This window comes from Carassius auratus, chromosome 19 (assembly GCF_003368295.1).
Source record: "Carassius auratus strain Wakin chromosome 19, ASM336829v1, whole genome shotgun sequence".
NCBI classification, from domain to species: Eukaryota; Metazoa; Chordata; class Actinopteri; order Cypriniformes; family Cyprinidae; genus Carassius; species Carassius auratus.
This window is the reverse complement of record NC_039261.1, coordinates 17175006-17194119: the sequence shown is the minus strand read 5'-3', so window position 1 is coordinate 17194119 and position 19114 is coordinate 17175006. Positions and strand designations below refer to the sequence as shown.

At 41.2% G+C, this 19114-nt stretch overlaps 1 protein-coding gene across 4 annotated transcripts; it reads left to right on the top strand.

Annotated features, from left to right (window-relative positions):
- Window positions 1-451: 451 nt before the first annotated feature.
- LOC113119628 (E3 ubiquitin-protein ligase TRIM39-like) lies at window positions 452-18884 on the top strand. Of its 4 annotated transcripts, XR_003294479.1 has the most exons (9): window positions 12351-12676; window positions 13738-13813; window positions 14202-14737; window positions 14838-14927; window positions 15035-15259; window positions 15355-15493; window positions 15978-16004; window positions 16125-16775; window positions 17120-18884. XR_003294479.1 is itself a non-coding variant. In XM_026289229.1 (8 exons), exons 2-8 carry the CDS (start codon window positions 13747-13749, stop codon window positions 16670-16672), a joined length of 1632 nt encoding a protein of 543 aa, XP_026145014.1. In that variant the 5' UTR covers window positions 452-530; window positions 13738-13746; the 3' UTR covers window positions 16673-16938. The 4 variants fall into 4 exon arrangements, 3 of the variants coding, with proteins under 3 accessions (XP_026145014.1, XP_026145015.1, XP_026145013.1); XM_026289229.1 differs by lacking the exons at window positions 12351-12676; window positions 17120-18884 and adding an exon at window positions 452-530 and having other exon boundaries at window positions 16125-16938; XM_026289230.1 differs by lacking the exons at window positions 12351-12676; window positions 17120-18884 and adding an exon at window positions 3087-3378 and having other exon boundaries at window positions 16125-16938.
- The last annotated feature ends 230 nt before the right edge of the window (window positions 18885-19114 follow it).

The window sequence follows — 19114 nt, the reverse complement described above, 5'->3', positions numbered from 1 at the left end:
AGAACACACACACACGCACACACACACGCACACACACCTTGTACTCTCTGATGTTCGCTCTGCTCGGCGCCCCTGTGGATTGAAAAACGCGCTGAGTCCGTGCAGACTCAGATCAGGGGAGGAGCCGGAACTTGATGTTTCAAATGAGTTTTTAAAGGGGACTGAAGCGATCACTAATTAATTAATCAAATAATTTTTTAGGGGGGCTGGGCATAAGTTTAGGGGGGCTGAAGCCCCCCTAAAAAGGGCCTAGCGACGCCCCTGCTGGTTGAGTAACAACTGTTACACTTCTGAATCATGAATTAATCATCTCAAAGGCCTGTTGCAAATTAAGCCTTTTCCCATTATTATTTGATTCACGGGACCGGGCACCGGATGTCTTGCCAAGAAAAACCTTTATTCTTATATGTCAGGAGAAAAACTTTGAGAAGATGTATTAATGCCAGGTCTATGTGTTTCCATGTTTCTCTGCCGTAGTACAGTATAAGACCGAGTTTATAGTCTACATCACAGAGAGACTTCCTTGTAAGGTAGAAATTTTAGTCTTTATGCACACTTGTCATCGGACTAGCTTTCACTAAGATGGTAGCCTATTGAAATTACATTTCCAATATGCATGGAAACACTTCCAGAAATTTTAGCTTGTTACATGCAGTCATTTTGATTAAGTAAATCACATTTTAACAGCAAAAAAAAAAAACAAAAAAAAAAAAACATTGAAAATGTTCACCCCAAAAGACACAGGGCCCGGTTTCCCAATAACGCTCACTCTTAGCGTGCTAAGAAGACCTCGAAAAGATATATCATACCAAAGTTGTTTATGTTCCTAAGTGTGTTCCCCGAAGTGTCCCTAAGGAAGCTGCCTCTTACGTCTGACGTCACAAGAGCGCTGTCCAAAGTGAAGGTGCTGAATTAGTTGGTATTAGCCGTGTTTCCACTATCGAGCTAGGACTGGGCGTGCTAGTGCGTGCCAGGGCCAGTCGCGTTTCCACTGTCACTTCCGGGGCTTGATCGTGCCTCGTCGGGGCTTCCTCGGGGCCAACGGCCAGGTTTTTTCGGCCCGACGAAATCCTTGGGCCAAAGCGGGCCAGCTGGGGCTAGAGGAGGGGTTACGATCAAAGGCGGAGTTTCTCCGTGTCTGGAGAGCGTCAGCGCGGATCATTTCAGACAGATAACAGCTTTAACACAGGTATTAAAGACTTTTAAAAATCAGTTGAGCTCAAAACTCACTCTTAGTCAGCAGCAAGTGTTTGAAATAACTTGATCCAATGTGGATTATTATCACTAAACAAGGCAGAAATATTTATAAGCGATGTAAAAACTATGCACGCTAAACATTAACATTACCATGGTAAATGCAACCACTTGGAGAATTCAGACATCAGCTTCTTATTCTCTATAACAACTGTGTATTTATTAAGTAAGTTAACATTTTATCTGTCGTCTGGTTTCAAGAGTTTAGCTCCACGTTGCGTATCATCAAAATACAATAATGATTTTTGTTCGTGAGCTTTTATAAAAATAGCGAGTCTGCGCTGTGGATGATAACAGAAAGATAACAGCTAACACCAGCATTAAACACTTTTTTTTTTTAAATACGTCAAGCTCAAAACTCACTGTCAGTCAGCAGCGAGTGTTTGAAATAACTTGATCCAATGTGGATTATAATCACCATACAAGGCAAAAATATTTATAAGCGATGTAGACTATGCACGCTGGGCATTAACATTAAACATGGTAAATATAACTGCTTGAAGAAATCCGACTTCAGCTTCTTATTCTCTATCACAATCGTGTCATTATTTAGTAGGCTAACTTATATTATCTGTCACGAGACTTAGGTCTCTGCAGAGCAAAAGTGGGCGTTTATCACCATGTGGGTGTTTTGAAACTGCTGGGTGTTTCTGAATCATGCAATCTAAATTATCCCCCTTACCCAACCCCACCCCTAAACCTAACGTCACTATTACATCAACTAATCAGGTATCATGGTGTAAAAACACCTTGATCTCGTAACTCCCATTACTTTACTGCAGAGACCTATACTTGGTCACAAGCCTCGTCTCGAGAGTTTAGCTCCACGTAACCTATCATAAAAATATAATAATGTTTTTGTTCGGGAGCCTTTATAAAAAAATAAAGATATTATCATTCATTCTTATAATGTGACCTATAGGCTACTGTGACTACAAATAAACAGAAACAGACTCGACTGAATAAGCAGGCTATTTTCATAAGCGTTAAAAATAAATAAATAAAATAGAAAGTGTATTTATGTGTTATTAATTTTGAGTCTTGATAAATTAAATCAATATGATCAATGTATCACGTATTCTATAGTTAAAACATCTTTGTTTTTGAATTTGAATATATAACAAAGCATGCAAACAAACTGCCGCTTTTATCATGTTGGTTTTGTGATCGCGCATGTTCCAGTGACTTATTTCTTAGTTTTCTGATAACTTCTCTTTGATGGTGAAATAATGAGGTTGCATGACATTGTTCTGAGAGGCGTGTAAAGGGCGTGTTTTAGTGACGTGCAGCGGTGCTTCAAGCTCCACTGTGGAAACCCTCCGCTACTCTGGCCTCGGTGCTACTGGCCCGGGGCTATGAGCCCCGCCCGGCCCGCTTTAAGCCCTGGCTCGCACTGGCCCGACAGTGGAAATGCGGCTATTGATTGCTCAGGAATCGATTTTCCACTTCACGCGAAGGTGCAATACAGCGTTAAGAAAGACAACACGATCTATGCAAATGAAATATTCCTCAAATTATTACAGTAACGTTTATTTTAACACATTTTAAGTTATCAGTAAAATAGATGTAACCCAGGTTACAAGAGCCAGCACCTGTGAATAGAGAAAATATATATATTACCACATATGTAAATAAAATAAGACTATTTTATTAATATCATCCCATTATTTTATTCATATTCATATTATATATCGAATTCTCAACTTATACTAAGTGAAATAATTAATAACAGAAAATGTCTAGGAAAATAAGTACAATTAGAAACTGGCCGTTTAAGAGTAACCCCTCCCTCAAGGTTGACGTCAAAAAGAAAAACAGAAAAAGGGAGAGAACAGAAAAAGGGAGAGAACGGTGAGAAGCGGAGACATGGCGATTTAGCAAAAACAGCTTTTGAACAGAGATTTAAAGTGTTTTAAGTTAAGTCGATCTGTAAGAGAAGTGTTTTGAAATATGAGAACAGTGTTCGCTCGTTAGCAGTAAAGTGGTGCTTACATTAGACGATTGCGATTGCACTGGATCTGAAGAAAATAGGAAACAGAAAAAAGTTAATTCACTCGAGAGAAACCAAAAGAGAGATTTTTATTTTTCTATCCGGGATTGTTCTGTTTACTCATTATTTTCTTGGTAAGTGAATTACATGTATATGTATTTGTCTGTCCTTTATATAAATTAGTTAGTGTAGTGTTTCACTACAAAACAAACGTCTAAATTATGCTTTATTTCTGTTCAATGTTTTAGAAGAAAAATATATGTGTATATATGTTGATTTGTGGTCAAATGGTTATTTTATGTCAATAATATGTGCTGAAAGTGTGATGCTAAGCACAGGGAGTTATGCTAACCATGCGGTCTTAGCTAATGGCTAACGCATTGATTTATATGGGTTGAGTAAGTTGAGCAAATCAGTTGTTGTATTTTAATGAGAAATGTGTTTAAAGGAAAAGAGATGTGTATATTGTGAGTGCAATTGTACATTTTTTCAGTGTGTTACTGAAATATGCTTTTGATATTGAGAGCTCTGATATTAATTGTAATTTTCTGCCTTGTTTTGCAAGGTTGGGTTTTTTTTGTTGGTTTCTTTTCTTTTCTCTCTCTCTTCTTTGTTTATTGATGTTCCTGAGAGCAATGCTGATTCTGGATCTGGAGTTCCCTCTCGAGGCGGTAACTCAACATTACGTCAGCTAAGACGTATATGGGAACTCTTCCCTTCTCCACTTTCACTGAAATCTTATTGGCTAACGCCAGCTGGGGACAGCTGGCCAATTGACGCGAAGCATGCAAATACTGGCGGGTAAGCGAGCAGTATAAAATGCATGGGCGCGAAAATTACGTCAGAATCTCTTTCTTCACGCTAGAAGTCTTATCTAAGTCATCGTGGAGGTTGCAATAGAGGACTACTCACCCTGTTTTTCCTCTCCGCATCCGATGGCTGCTAATGCTAGATTCGGACCTTCAACAGTTCTGTGTGACCTGCTTGGGATTCTCACACGGACAACACTTGTGCCCACTGTACCGAGCTGCCAGTGCGCGCCCTCAGAGCCAGAGTGGCTCGGAGGACGGCGGGAATGAGGCCCACTGCCGCCAGCGAGCCGCTGGTGGGCCCTCCCCCGCCCGAAGACGAGTTTGACGTCGGCGTGGTGGACTATAGCTTCCGACGAACTTCGTCCTCTTCGGTGCTGGCGAAGAAAGCGACTCCATGTCGCTTCGACGTCGAAAGAGGTTTGGGCCTCTCAGTGGGACCGCCCCGACCAAGAGGGCCCTGAGACCTCCAGGAGAAGCTCGTCAGGGTCTTCGGAAAGGTCGTCTCGGAGCTGAGTCTCGCTTGCAACGCACATGACGAGCCTGTGTTAGGTAACTAGACTCGTGGCTCCTCCAGTCGAGCTGCTACCAGATGGCATTTAGGCATGCAAGAGCTCGTGGTGAAATCGTGGGCTGCACCCCAATCGGCGCGCACCCACTCTGCTACGAAGGCCATATCACGCACGTGGACGGGACGGAAACCCTCCCCCCCCCGTCTAGGAGACTGTTACCACACACCTGTGCTCGTCTCCCTCTGCTTTTGGTCCGGACCACAGTCTAGAAAGAGCGAGTGCAGCTTCTGCTCTTTGCCAGGGCAATACTCAAGGTGTTTCAGGCAAACGGCGGCACAGTAGCGTTGACGTCATCAGTATCGCGGCAACTGATCTCGCGCTGATTGCTATTAAGCGCTCTGCTCAGCTGTTTCACGGAGCTCATGGTCATCTTTACAGGCACCTATGGCTTCCCTAGCTGTCCTGAAAGACGCGGACGTTCCAGTTGCTCCCTCCGGCCTCTTTGGTTACGTCATGGAGCTATTCTCAGAGACGCAGAAAGCGCGCCAAAGTATGAGCCATGTGATACCCCGTCGCTCACCCCAGTCCTCTTCTGCGAGATTCTTATGCACCGGGCCAGGCTCTGAAACCAGCTAAAATAACCCGCAGTGGCACCCCGCTCTGAACCGGACGCTCGTTTCTGCCGAAACCAGCAGTGGTAAGAGCCTGGAAGGTAACATCAGGGTCAATTGAGGACCCCGCGCCGCGAGAGAGCCAGCGCGCCATACGAGCCGTCTCCCTGACGGTGAAAGAGTGAGTGAGCGGGAGGCCCCGCCCCCAAGCGCCATGTTCACATGCATCATGTCCCCCATTTCCTTCGGGCGACGATTGCTATGTCTGTTTGAATGCTGTTTGTGTGAGTTCCACAATAAAAGCAGGTATACAATCAGCGAAAGAGCTTTACTGCCTCTTACACTCATCTCTGTGTCACTCGCCCTGTCTCAGATCAGTGCAGAGCCACAACCCATGATTATACTGGCCTCGCGAGAGTGCCAACACCACATAAACACGGTGTCACCCTCAATGTTCAGATGCATCATGTCCCCCATGTTTCTTCGGGCGACGATTGCTATGTCTGTTTGAATGCTGTTTGTGTGAGTTCCACAATAAAAGCATGTTACAATCAACTAAAGAGCTTTACTTCCTCTTACACTCATCTCTGTGTCACTCGCCCTGTCTCAGAACAGTGCAGAGCCACAACCTATTATTATAATGGCCTCGCGAAGGAGCGAGAGTGCCAACACCACAAAGACACATGCATCATGTCCCCCACATCACTATGGGTGACGATTGCTATATGTGTTTAAATGATGTTTTTGTGAGTAAAAATTGTACTAAAGAAGCATATATACAAATTCTTGCACCCAACGTTGTGTCACTCGCCCTGTCTCAAACAGCGCAGAGCCACAGTCCATGATTATAATGGCCTCATGATGGCGCAAGAGTGTCACACCATTAAGCGACGCGCCCGCCCTCCCGCCAGTGCTTCCAGCCTCGCGGGGGCGGGGCCCTCATTAAAATATACCATCAGTGGCTGTAGACCTAACGCGTCGGCCGTGTCATCTCATGGACGGTAAGAGGGCTATCCCGGGCGTTTCACCGTGGATACTGGGAATAATTCACGACGGATATTCTCTCCAATTCAAACGCAGACCTCCCCGCTTCAATGGCGTGGTCCCGTCACTGACTTTGCCTCAAAACCGTCCTGTTCTGCGACAGGAAGTTCTCAGTCTGCTCGAGAGAGAGCGATAGAGCGAAATTTCCCCTCAGATCGAGCGGAATGCGCATGTTGAATTATCTGGACGATTGGCTGATTTTAGCCCACTCAAGAGATGTGCTATCAGTCACGTGGAAACAATGCTTCGCCGTTTGGATACGCTGGGACTGCGTGTGAATATGCAGAAGAGCGTGTTTTTACGAGTCGGACTGTTACATATCTGGGAATATGTTTGGACTCGATGGCGATGCGAGCCCATCTCTCTCTAGAGCATTTCATCGACTCTGCGCTGTTTCTGACTGGGCAGGTCGTTTGCACTGAGGGAATTTCAGAGGCTTCTGGGACTGATGGCGGCGGCTTCTTCAGTGTGCCATCTGGGTCTGCTACATTGCGGCCGCTACAGTTTTGGCTGTAACTCGAGTTCCGCCGAGGGCGTGGTCTTCGGTCCACAAGCACTTACGGTCATTCACAGTTGCGTCAGCACTCTGAGACCGTGGAACAGCCCGGATATGTTCAGCCCAGGAGTTCTTTTCTCTACGAACGCGATCTAGGCCGGGGAGCAGTCCGTCTGGGCCTGTGGTCGGAGTCACAGAGAAGGTGACACAAAACCGTTTGGAATAATGGAAGCGGTGTCCTAATATCCCTGCAAGCCTTTTGGTCGAAATTGGAGCGGAAACATGTACTGATTCAAACCGACAACACGTCTGTGGTCTCGTACATAAATCGCCAGGGCGGCGTGCGCTCCAGAGCTCTATTCAAACAGGCAGCGAGTTTCCTGTTGTGGGCGGACCGACACTTAATCTCCATAGGAGCGTCGCACATCCCCGGTACTTTGAACCGTGGAGTGAGCATGCTTTTGAGGAACGGGATTCCTTAAGGAGATGTTGGCTTCACCCAAGATCAGATCTAATGATTTGGGAGGGAGGAAGTGGATTGTTTGCCACGAGCGAGAACACGTTTGCTATCTCACTCCCCCCTGCTGGGAGATGCTCTGAACATCGCGCTGGCCGGAAGCCAGGCTTACACGTTCCCTCCTGTGAAGATTCTGCCTGTGTTGTGCAAAATCAGGGAGGAGAAAGCATCAGTTATACTCGTGGCCCCGAACTGGCCGAATCAGCCCTGGTTCGCGGACCTGAGAGAGTTACTGATGGCTCCCCCATGGCGAATCCCCCTCAAGCAGGACCTGCTGTCTCAGGCGAATGGCACAATATAGCACCCCAGCCCCGAGCTGTGGAACCTTCATGTGTGGCCGCTGCGGGGACCCTAATGAGCGGGACACTCTGCACTGACGAGTGCTAAACACACTTACTGAGACGCGAGCATCATCAAATATTCGCTGCTACGCGCAGAAGTGGTGAGTTTTCACAAAATGGTGCGAGAACATTTATATTGACCCGGGGACCTGTTCCGTGTCAGATGTTTTGCGCTTTCTACAGCACAGTTGGATAGCGGGAGTTTGAAACCATCCACGCTGAAGGTGTATGTGACCGCTATTGCCGCTTTCGTTCCCCGGTTACGGGTAAACGATCGGTAAGCACGCTCTGGTATTCAGTTTTCTCAGGGGAGCAAGTAGATTGTGTACTTCATGGCCGCCCTCCGTGCCGCCGTGGGATTTCGCTCTAGTTTTGAGGGCTCTATCTCTTATTACCGTTCGAGCCATTAGCTTCGATTGCGGTTAAGGAGCTTCCCTGAAGACTGCCTTGCCTCTTGCTCTCGCCTCAGCGAAGTGCCTTGGAGAATTTCGTGAGTGTTTGGTGAACGATATTGCATTGGTTTCGGGCCTGGCGACTGCAATGTCACTCTCCGGCCGAGACCGGGTTTCGTTTCGAAGTCACTCAATACACCGTTTTGTCTCCCTGCCCGCCTTATCTGTTGAGCCGTCAGCCTCGCGCGACGCTGATACTCAGAGCGCCGGGACCCTGTTAGGGTTTTACGAATGTATATGAATTGCTCGGCCGCCTTTCGTCAGTCGGACCAGCTGTTCGTGTGCTTGGTGGATGTAATAAGGGACGTGCTGTTTCTAAACGGAGACTTTCTCACTGGATCGTGGACGCTATCAAATGCCAGGGGAAGGATTACCCCCTCAACATCAGAGCTCATTCTGCGAGGACATTATAAATGCTTCCTGATGGGCCTGGTCTAGAGGTATGTCTGTCCAGTATTTATGTTTTGCTGCTGGCTGGTCTTCCCAGAACACAATCGCCAGGTTTTACAAGCTGGATGTACCCTCTGTAGCGTCACATGTTTTTCGGTGAGTTAAGTTTTATTCATTAAAGCTGTTATAACCAGCTATACAGTAGTTACCATGGCTGCTAACTCTGTGTTATGGTTTAAATGGTTTATGCAGCAGTCACCGCAAACGCCGTCGACTCTGTTTAACTCTCATGCTTGAGTGCTTATTGCTTTGTGTCTGCCCTGGTTAGTGCAGATTTCGATATATTGCTTGAAGTTATGCATATTTTGTTAGGGTCGGAGCAGATGTCTCATTGGCCTAGTTCCGCCTATCAGATGCAAGCACTCTTAGCGACACGGCCATTGGCTAGAACTGTACTACTTGTGTGAGGGTGATTGACTCCGTTCAGGGCTTATCTTCACTGCTCTCACGGCGGGATTTTATACAGTTCCCATATACGTCTTAGCTGACGTAATGTTGAGTTACCGCCTCGAGAGGGAACGTCTCCGGTTACTATCGTAACCTCGGTTCCCTGAGAGGCGGGAACGAGACATTACGTTAGCCGCCGTGGTCGCTGTTTGATCAGCTGTGCTAGCGTTCAGTCGTGATTCTGACGTAATTTTCGCGCCCATGCATTTTATACTGCTCGCTTACCCGCCAGTATTTGCATGCTTCGCGTCAATTGGCCAGCTGTCCCCAGCTGGCGTTAGCCAATAAGATTTCAGTGAAAGTGGAGAAGGGAAGAGTTCCCATATACGTCTTAGCTGACGTAATGTCTCGTTCCCGCCTCTCAGGGAACCGAGGTTACGATAGTAACCGGAGACGTTTTGTTGACGTTTGGGAGAATTGTTTCTGCTGTCCATCGAGAGAGAGAGAGACACACGGTTGCAGAAACTGGCGAGCCATCCCATTTCATAGAATCTGGAAGTTGTTCATCACACTGGTAGGAAATATTGTGTAAACCTGTTTTTATTTTTGGACACATTTTTTGCTAAGCATCGAAACTCTTTTCACTCAAGGATCTGAGTATTTTTGTTTCCACGTTGGACATTTATTTCAAAGGACTAAGCATTTGCTTTGGACTGATACCTTTTCATCTGGTTATTTACCTGTGCATTTTTGTTGTTTACTTTCTGTTGAGTTTTCTGAAAGAGTGTAAAACATTGTTGGTTATTTTAAGAGTGAAACTTTGAATTTACATTTTCAAGAGTGTGAAGTTGTATCAAACCAAAGAGTTATATATATTATATCATAATCTCATTAAACTATAGATAAATAAGTATAAAATAAATATAAATATATAATTAATATAATCAAATAATAGATAAAAATATTAAGAGGTATTTAGGAGCTTTACATAAAGTGAGAGTTAAAGTGACTACTGTAAGTAGTTATTTCCATTAATTGAAAAGTGTTTGGTTCACTTGAGATTTACCATTGTCTATTCAAATTGTTATTCTTTTGCTCTTTCAAACAATCAAAATCTACATAAATACTTACCTTTTCCAGAAGTTGTTGTTGTGTTCTTTCTCCTGCTGCAATCCTGACTCCTGAGCGAACGTAGTCTTCTGATCCGGCCCCACACATACATAGAAGTAGCTGTGAAACCAAATTATTTCCTTCCGTGCATTCTTCGCGGGTGTTACATATAGACTATAAATTTCCCCCTGTGCCACTTGTGCCGCTTCTTGACATGGGTTTAACGACTTATAAAAATTATATAATACACTTTTATATTAATGGTAAGGTACTTTACAATCAGAATGGATTGTCAAGCAGCAGTTACTTCTGTTTAATGCGGTATTGATTGCAATTGGTTTATGTTTTTAATAAAAAGCAACCTATCTACAATGAACAAACACAGAGAGAGAATTAGATACAAAATATGCTGGGGAAGCAACGTAAACAAGGGCACCAAGCTTCTCGTCAGCGGAACTTGAAGTTTTATTTTATGGCCGCGTCTCCCTTTCGCGATATTTCCTCCCGATCAATCACTGATGGATTGGTGATAGGGATGAGTGCCATCCACCAGGATCTAATCCACGGCATGATGCAGAAGGGCGTTGGTGACAGTGTGGACGCACCTCTACACAGAGGTCTTGATTTGGCCGTAGCCCTCTCCCACGACCTCGATGAATCTCTCTGTAGCAAAAAAAACAAAAAACAAAAAAAAAAACATAGCGCTGTGCTTCAGGGCTTAAAGCAGAATTCCGCCGCGTTAGCCTGGCCAGCGCAGGTCTGAGAAGGTCCAGCAGCTCAATAATGAGTTATCTTGGGAGGCGATTTTTTTTTTATATAGCCACATCAGGCAAAATGTCAAAAGGGCTTAGGTTTTGCCGAATAAAACAATTGACATGGACTAAACGGCTCCGCGTCCGGCTCCGTCTTTGATTCAATACAAGGACACGTTGGATCGCTGCTGTGGTCGCTTACTGGACACCACCATGATTACCCATTTATAGATCTTAGCCATTTAGAGCCAAATTGTTTGCCAGATTTTAATTATCAAAAAACTGATTGTCAATTCGCTTTAATTACATTACGAAAAAGCCTAGGCTAATTAGCACCATATTAGTTCTGATACCACATAAAGTCAACTTCATAAATATGCCTGTATCCATTGCGAACATAATTTATTATGAGTCTTAAAAAATAACATAAAATCATTGTTGAGCCACAACATTGTCAACATACCATAGTTTGACTTGTACTGCACTGATTTCTAAAGACTGCTGTAAGGAAGCATCTTGAGCTCAAACAACGCTAAGAGAGAGATTACGAATGACCCAGACCAACCTTACGAAAGTGTGACTTACAGAAGATTTACTTAGCGTACGAACGTGTCGGGAATCGTGCCACAAAGTTAGAGAGAGGTTAAGGAATAGGTTAAGAACTACTTAGCGATAAGAACGTTTTGGGGAACCGGGCCCAAATTCTTGAATTAATGTCTCAATTACACATGCTATTGTGGCTTAAATGCAATATGCTATATCTATATTATATAAAAGAAATAAACGTGGTGAGACTTATAGTGCTGAATTACAGTGCTGGTATAAATATATACAAAAAAATCACTGTGATCAGCTGAAAGCTGCTCGGGAATATTTTTCTCATTAGAACCATACTGTAACGCAATGAAGCATTCAAACTGCTTTATAATGGTAATTATTATTTTTTTTATTTTATTTGTTTATTAGCCTACTTATCTTGTAGCCTAGTTTACATTTGATCTACTGTCAAAACTATGCTGAATAGCCTACATAAGCCAATATAACATAGACTAGCCATAGCCATACTGAGGGAACATTGTGATAGTGCATAGGGAAGATCAATTAGAGAGCATGTAGCTCTAAAAATAAATAAATAAATAAAAAACCAACCAACCACAACATAACACTATATTCAGTGAACATTTAAAGTAATGACATGTTAACTGAACGAATCTTTAGGCCCTGAACAAGAGGCTGAGGTCAACCCCCCACATACACGTTTAGCTTTCTACAAAAGCAACATTATTTGAGCTTAGAGACTTATTATTTTAGTAGCTTGTTTGGCCATAGACACTAAAGAAAAATCAAGAAACCACGTACACTTCTAGTGATCGTAATTCGCGCCAGATTGCATTAGTGCGTGCTACGTTGATGTTGCACTGACCAATGAAAACACGTCACCAACACACTTACATTTTAAATAATTATCAGGTTCTTATAATTTTACTGTTTTAAATATAACATTTTATAGATTAAATACACCACATAAAGTAGTATCCATGTTTAACTATACAGAGTAGTATTTTATTTATTTATTTATTTGTATTTCTGATTGGGCGGGCGAGCTGTAAATGTGGGCGGACCCAGGCCCATCCAGGCCCGCCCACAGCTCCGCGCCATGGTTTCGTTTCTGTTTCTGTTCCTGTCAAAATTTAGTTTTTTGGTTTTGGATGTTTCATTTTTAATTTTATGAAAGCTTCAAGTGCAGTTAATTGTTTGTACGTGTATACAGACGACGGCTGTGTTGAAGCTCTTTTATTTGCCGTCAAATAAAGTACAGTAAGAGCTCTGACGACACTGGAGTTCAAAGAAAGTGAAACTAACTTAAACAACAATTGCAACGATCAACCAAAACAACAGAATATTTATTGAGCTGTTCTAAGATCCGTGTGATCACATCTTATACTCACAGGTAAGTGACAAAAATATATGAGAGATCGTCCTCAAGAGGGTTTTTAATGGAAGTGGTCTGGTTTAGCTAGTTTCCAACTGGAATAAGTTCACGTCAAACACTCCAGTAGTTGTTTACTGCATTGAAATGGTGCCAGAATTGTGTTTAAAGTTTGTCATTTGATTAGTATTACAGCAAAGTTTGGTTTTATTGTCACTGCATGTGACATTAAGATTGATTGATTAAAGAAACAGGAAGTAAATGAGCTGCAGAAAGAATAACACAGGCCTGCTACACTACAGTTTAAATTCATGTTTATAATAAACAATATGAAAATGACTCTTGACCATATAATACATCTAATATGAAGAGAGATATATTTTTGTTGTAAAATATAATTCTTGTACTTTGTACTTTCTTTAATGTGAACAGAAGGTCATAGTTCAGATTTATGAGTTGTACTGTGTCAATGGTTTCCCTTGCTATTAATGTTTACATGAGATTTGAGCAATTTAATGTAAATATTAATTAAATGGTCATAATCCAAATCAGTTTTAATCTTGAAAAACAGAAAATAACGTTACTTGAATGTCACTTTCCTTCAGAGAGTAATAAAAGTGAATAGTTGTTAACAAGAATGAAAGGACTGTATCTTCTTTGAAAATATCTAATGTCAAATAATAATCATATTAACATTTATTAATTTAGCTGACTAAAAGTGACTTACAATTGCTATATATGTCACATGCCTCTGGAGCAAATAGGGGTAAAGTGTCTTGCTCAGGGACATATGTGGATATGAACCCAGGTCTCTCACACCAAAGGCATGTGTCTTATCCACTGCGCCAACACCACCCCAGATAAGAATAAGTTTATACAAATTGTTGCAAAGCACCTTTACAAAAAAATAAAGTTTCTACAATATATTAATAAGCAAACCAAACTCTGGAGTTGTGAGATATAAGATCTCATTTAAACCACAGTGATCACGTATACATTCAAATATACAGCAAATGGGTGTTTTTTTATCAGTTCATTGAGCATTATTTTATATTCTGAAATACAATGTTTGTGTTTTAAAGGGAAAAGCAATGGCAGAATCTTCACCATCAAACAAACCAAGAAAAACCAGGAGGACGAGTATAAATGAAACTCCATGTATGTCAATAACCCAGAAAATAATGACTTGCTCTTCTTATACAGTAATATTGAAAATACAGTTCAGGAATGTACAGTTCTAGTGCTTTGTATTACTGATAAACTTAAAGTTTGTTTTGCAATGACCAGATGAACTCTTGCATTCTTAAATTTGTTCAAAGTTTGTATCTAGACGGTCTTTTACGTTCAGCCAGCTTCAGTTTGTGCATTATGGGATTCGTTATAAACTCTTATTGATTATTTTCCTTTTCTCTCTGTCTCCATTTAAAATATAAATCATCATTATTTCAATAATTTATACAAATGCCTTTCAATCAAAAATAACTTAAAGTGTGTCGGAACTAATAGTCATGTGATTTATCTCTATATATCTTCTCTTTTTTCCCAGTAATGTCATCCTCCAGTGGTTCACTGTCTGAGGAGCTTCAGTGCTCTGTGTGTCTGAAAGTGTTCACTGATCCAGTCTCGACTCCATGTGGACTCAACTTCTGCAAGATCTTTCTGAATAAGTGCTGGGACAACAGCCAGATCTACAGCTGTCCATACTGTAAAGAAACATTCAAGCAAAGACCTGATCTCAAGATTAATACCACACTCCGAGAGATTGCTGATCCTTATAAAAAGAAACCTCCTGAGAAAACAACTGAAGTTGTGTGTGACATCTGTGAGGAAAGAAAGCTGAAAGCGCTGAAGTCGTGTCTGGTGTGTCAGAGCTCTTACTGTGAAACTCACCTGGAGCCTCATTTGAGAGTGACACGTTTGAAGAAACACAAACTGATGGATCCTGTAAGTAATCTGGAGGACTATATATGTCAGAAACACGAGAGACCTCTGGAGCTGTTCTGTAGAGATGATCAGACCATCGTCTGTCTGTCCTGTACTGATGGAGATCACAAGAACCACAACACTGTGTCTTTAGAAGAGGTAAAGACTATTCATAATAAAAAAGTTCACTTATGAATTTTAAATGGTCATTATTTACTCACACTCATGTCATTATATCAATTAAATGTTCTGTTTATAGACCGAGTTGATGATCCAAGACACACAGCAGATGATCCAGGACAGAATCAAGAAGATTCAAGACATCAAACACTCAGCAGAAGTCAGACATGTGAGTGCTTGTTAGTGGTTGCTACGATATAATTAATGTCAGTAATATGAACTGTGCAGCATGCAGACAACAGCACTAATAATCTGTTGCCTGTCCTGGTTGAGCAGAGAAGCACACAGAAGGATAAAACAGCTTGTATCGAGCTCTTCACTGATCTCCTCCGCTCCATTGAGAGACATCAGACTGAACAGCTGGAGATGATGGAGGAGAAGCAGAAAGCAGCAGAGAAACAGAAGAAAGAGCTGATTGAAGAGCTGGAGCAGGAGATCACTGAGCTAAAGACGAGAAACATTAAACTGCAGCAGCTTTCACAGACTGAAGATGTCATACAGGTCAGTGAACATCTCTCTGATCAGTGATAATGCAGTATATGACACTGTCTATAACACTCCACATGCTGAAGGATTTCTCCTCTCTCCTGCTGTAGATTTACTCATCTCTGAACAGCCTCAGAAACAGCAGGAACTGGTCTGAGATCAGTGTGAAGACTCGTGAGACTCTGGAGAGTCTGATGAGAGATCTGACTCAACTGAAGAACACTATTGATGAGAAACTTGATCAAACAAGTACATCTATACATACAGCACATTGATCAGATAAAAACACGATGTACACATACACATGAATTGTACACAATTATTGGTATCACTTTAGAATAATGGTCCATTAGTTAATGTTACTACATGAACAAACAATGAACAATACATTTATTACTGTATTTATGAATCTTTGTTAAGGTCAGTTAATGACACAAATACAGTTATTCATTGTTAGTTCATGCTAAATCACAGTGCATTAACTAATGTTAACAAGCACAACTTTAGATTTGAATAATGCATTAGTAAATGTTGAAATGAACATCAACTAAGATTAATAAATGCTGTATTGTTCTTGTTTAGATCATGTTAACTAAAGTAGTTAACTAACATGAACTAATGTACCCTTCTTCTAAAGTGTTACCCAATTATTTTAGTATAGTTTTAATGCTTGTCTATAATTCCACACATATATATCTCAAAGATTTGCTGATGTTTTATTGTGTCTCTACAGAGCTGAAGTGGATGCAGCAGTATGCAGGTACAGTGCGCTAGATTCATTACTGCATCACAATCTGATTAAATCTGGATTTAATATTACAAATATCATCATCACAAAACATCTACATTAAGCTGTGATTCTTCTTCTCTGTTTTCTCAGTGGATGTGACTCTGGATCCTGATACAGCTCATCCATATCTCATTCTGTCTGATGATGGAAAACAAGTGAGACATGGAGACATTAGACAGAAACTCCCAGACAAACCAGAGAGATTTGATTACTGTGTCTGTGTCCTGGGAAAGGAGGGATTCTCCTCAGGGAGATTTTATTTTGAGGTGCAGGTGAAGGGTAAGAATAATTGGGATTTAGGAGTGGTCAGAGAATCCATTAACAGGAAGGGACACATCACACTGAGACCCAGTGATGGACACTGGACTGTGGTTCTGAGGAATGGAGATGAATATAAAGCCTTTGCTGGTCCTCCTGTCCCTCTGTCTCTGAGAGTGAAGCCGCAGCGGGTCGGTGTGTTTGTGGATTATGAGGAGGGTCTGGTCTCCTTTTATGATGCAGAGTCCAGATCTCATATCTACTCTTTCACTGCTCAGTCTTTCACTGGGAAACTCTATCCATATTTTAGCCCAAACCCTAATGATGGAGGTAAAAACTCAGAGCCACTGATCATCACAGCTGTCATGAAGGAACATTAATTTATACATGAAATAGGATCACAGTGATTTTTAATTATTATTTCAAATCTGATAATGTATGTGGTGCTACTCAAGTGATGAAAGTTTTTTTCATCACATATTTTAAAGTCAAAATGTAATGCTTGTCTTAAATGTTTAATACATTCTTTTCCCCCCAACACTTATGACTTTTCTACACCATTTTCACATCTTGTGAAAAAGTGAAACTGCCTGTAAAATGCTTTCATCAAAACGCACCAAACTATTAAAGCCTTTAAACTGTTGTATCAAGGTTGTTTCAGTCATCTCTGCTACAAAATGTTCTGTTACTGACACACACACACACACACACACACACACACCCAGCCAGCCCCATTCACAACAACCTGAGATACAGTGTGTATTCTGACACCTCTTCATCAGAATCATCATTAACCTCTTGAGCAACTTGAGCTACAGGAGCTTGTCTGTTGGATCGATCCTCACAGGCCAGAGCTTTCCCTCTCCAAGTGAACCAATGAGCCGCCCATGACCCTGGGAACACCCAACAAGAGCTGCGCGGTTTTGGAGATGTCTCTGACCCAGTCGTCTAGTCATCACAATTTGTCCCTTGTTAAACTCGCTCAAATCATTTATGATAATTCAGCCGATTATGGACCATAGGGGCTAGAGAGAGTAAAGGGTGCTTGTCTCCAAAAATTGGATTGATGAGGGTCATAAAAGACATCTGTTTTGCACACCTGTTTGGACCAGATACGTTCGAGTCCAAGCTTGTAGCATTACAATTTAAAAAGGTGTTAGAGTTTGTTACCAGTTAGAAAAGAAAACAAGGTCACAGAGTTTATAGCATTTGTACCTTACCTCAAACTAAAACAAAAAAGAAGGAAACGAAAAGCAATTTTGCAAACCAGGAAAGTTAGCGTTTGTCACGCCAGGTGAAAAGTTAAAACAAAAGAAAAAAAGAGGCATGCATTTACGCTGATCTCAAAGAAAATACATCAGACGCCGTCGTTAAAACACCAGCACAAGATATTTGTCAAAACTATGTTGTACTCTACCACTAACTACAATTTTCAAAATCTGGACTTTGTTACTGACAGAGAATTAAACAAAAGAAAAAAGATATCCCCGCAGAGATTAACTGACGGATCACCTCACGAGTCACGAGAATGCGCGCTCCGGTCCCACTCAAACCACTTCTTCTTCTTCTTTGACGCAAAGCTTTAGGCGCATTTACCGCCACCTACTGGGATGGAGTGTTGACGTTAATGAAAACTAACTCAAAAATAAAATAAATAATAATAAAACTTAGTATTAATTCTTTAAATCCTGTTAATTAACTCTGTATATTTGAGATACTTAATCTGTGAAACAATTCTATAGTCACATCTTTATTTACCAATTTCTAAAATGAGATCTGATTTATTTCTATAATATGTGCTTCTGTAAATTGTAATCTTTTTTTGTCGTATCCTGTCCATTTTATTAAAATAGGTTCAACTGTTTCAGGAAGATCACATTTAACACTAAGTCTAGACACATGTATCCCTCTTATAAATAATGGCTGATTAAGTGCAATGTGTCCAATTCTATGGCGAGATATTATGCGGTCTTCCTTTCTATCCCCCAAAATCTCCTTTCATTTCCAACTGTTCTTTGAATATTATATAAATGCCATCCTTTATTCTCACCACCCCCATTTAATTTGTCACGTATCTTTTTATGTTTATTATTTTTTTTTTTTAATTAGCCCTTTTATTTCTAATTTACTCATTGGAGCATTAAACTGTATGTCTGGACATTTGAATGTTCCACCACTTCATTACTTTCTATTCCTATATGTGCAGGTATCCATACAAAATAAATATTTGTTTTTGTTTGTATTCTGAACAAACTCTGTAATATGTCTGAGAAAATGTCTCGTTGAAGATTCGCCACTCTTTAAACTTTATAGTGCAGAAAATAAGTTTCAACACATATGACTACTTCAGGTATATTAATGTCCCAAAATAAGCCCACTGAAGAGCCAAAAATATGGCAATCATTTCCGTAGTATAAACTGACAGATGATTAGATGTTATTTTAGCTAATCTATACCTAACCCTTGGAACATATATAGCTGCTGATGCTGTGTGTCCTGTCTCAGGATCTTTACATCTGTATATATGTGAGTTACTTTAAAACTAGGTTAGCCTATACGAATTTAATTTTTTCGTCCAAACAAAAGTCCTTTAAAAAAAAAAAAAGTGTTGTTTTATTTTATTTTAACAAGCCTCTCACAGTAGTACCACAGTAGTAGTCTAAATCCTTTAATATGTCTTTTATTTTGTCAATATTAACTTCTGGAATGAAATTTTACCAAATGTATGTTTTTCAGAACTCCCCCACGTTTAGTGGCGTTTAAAGAGGAATTTGCGATGTATTTGGAGACGTTAAAAGGAATGAAACGTCCCAAAGCAAGAT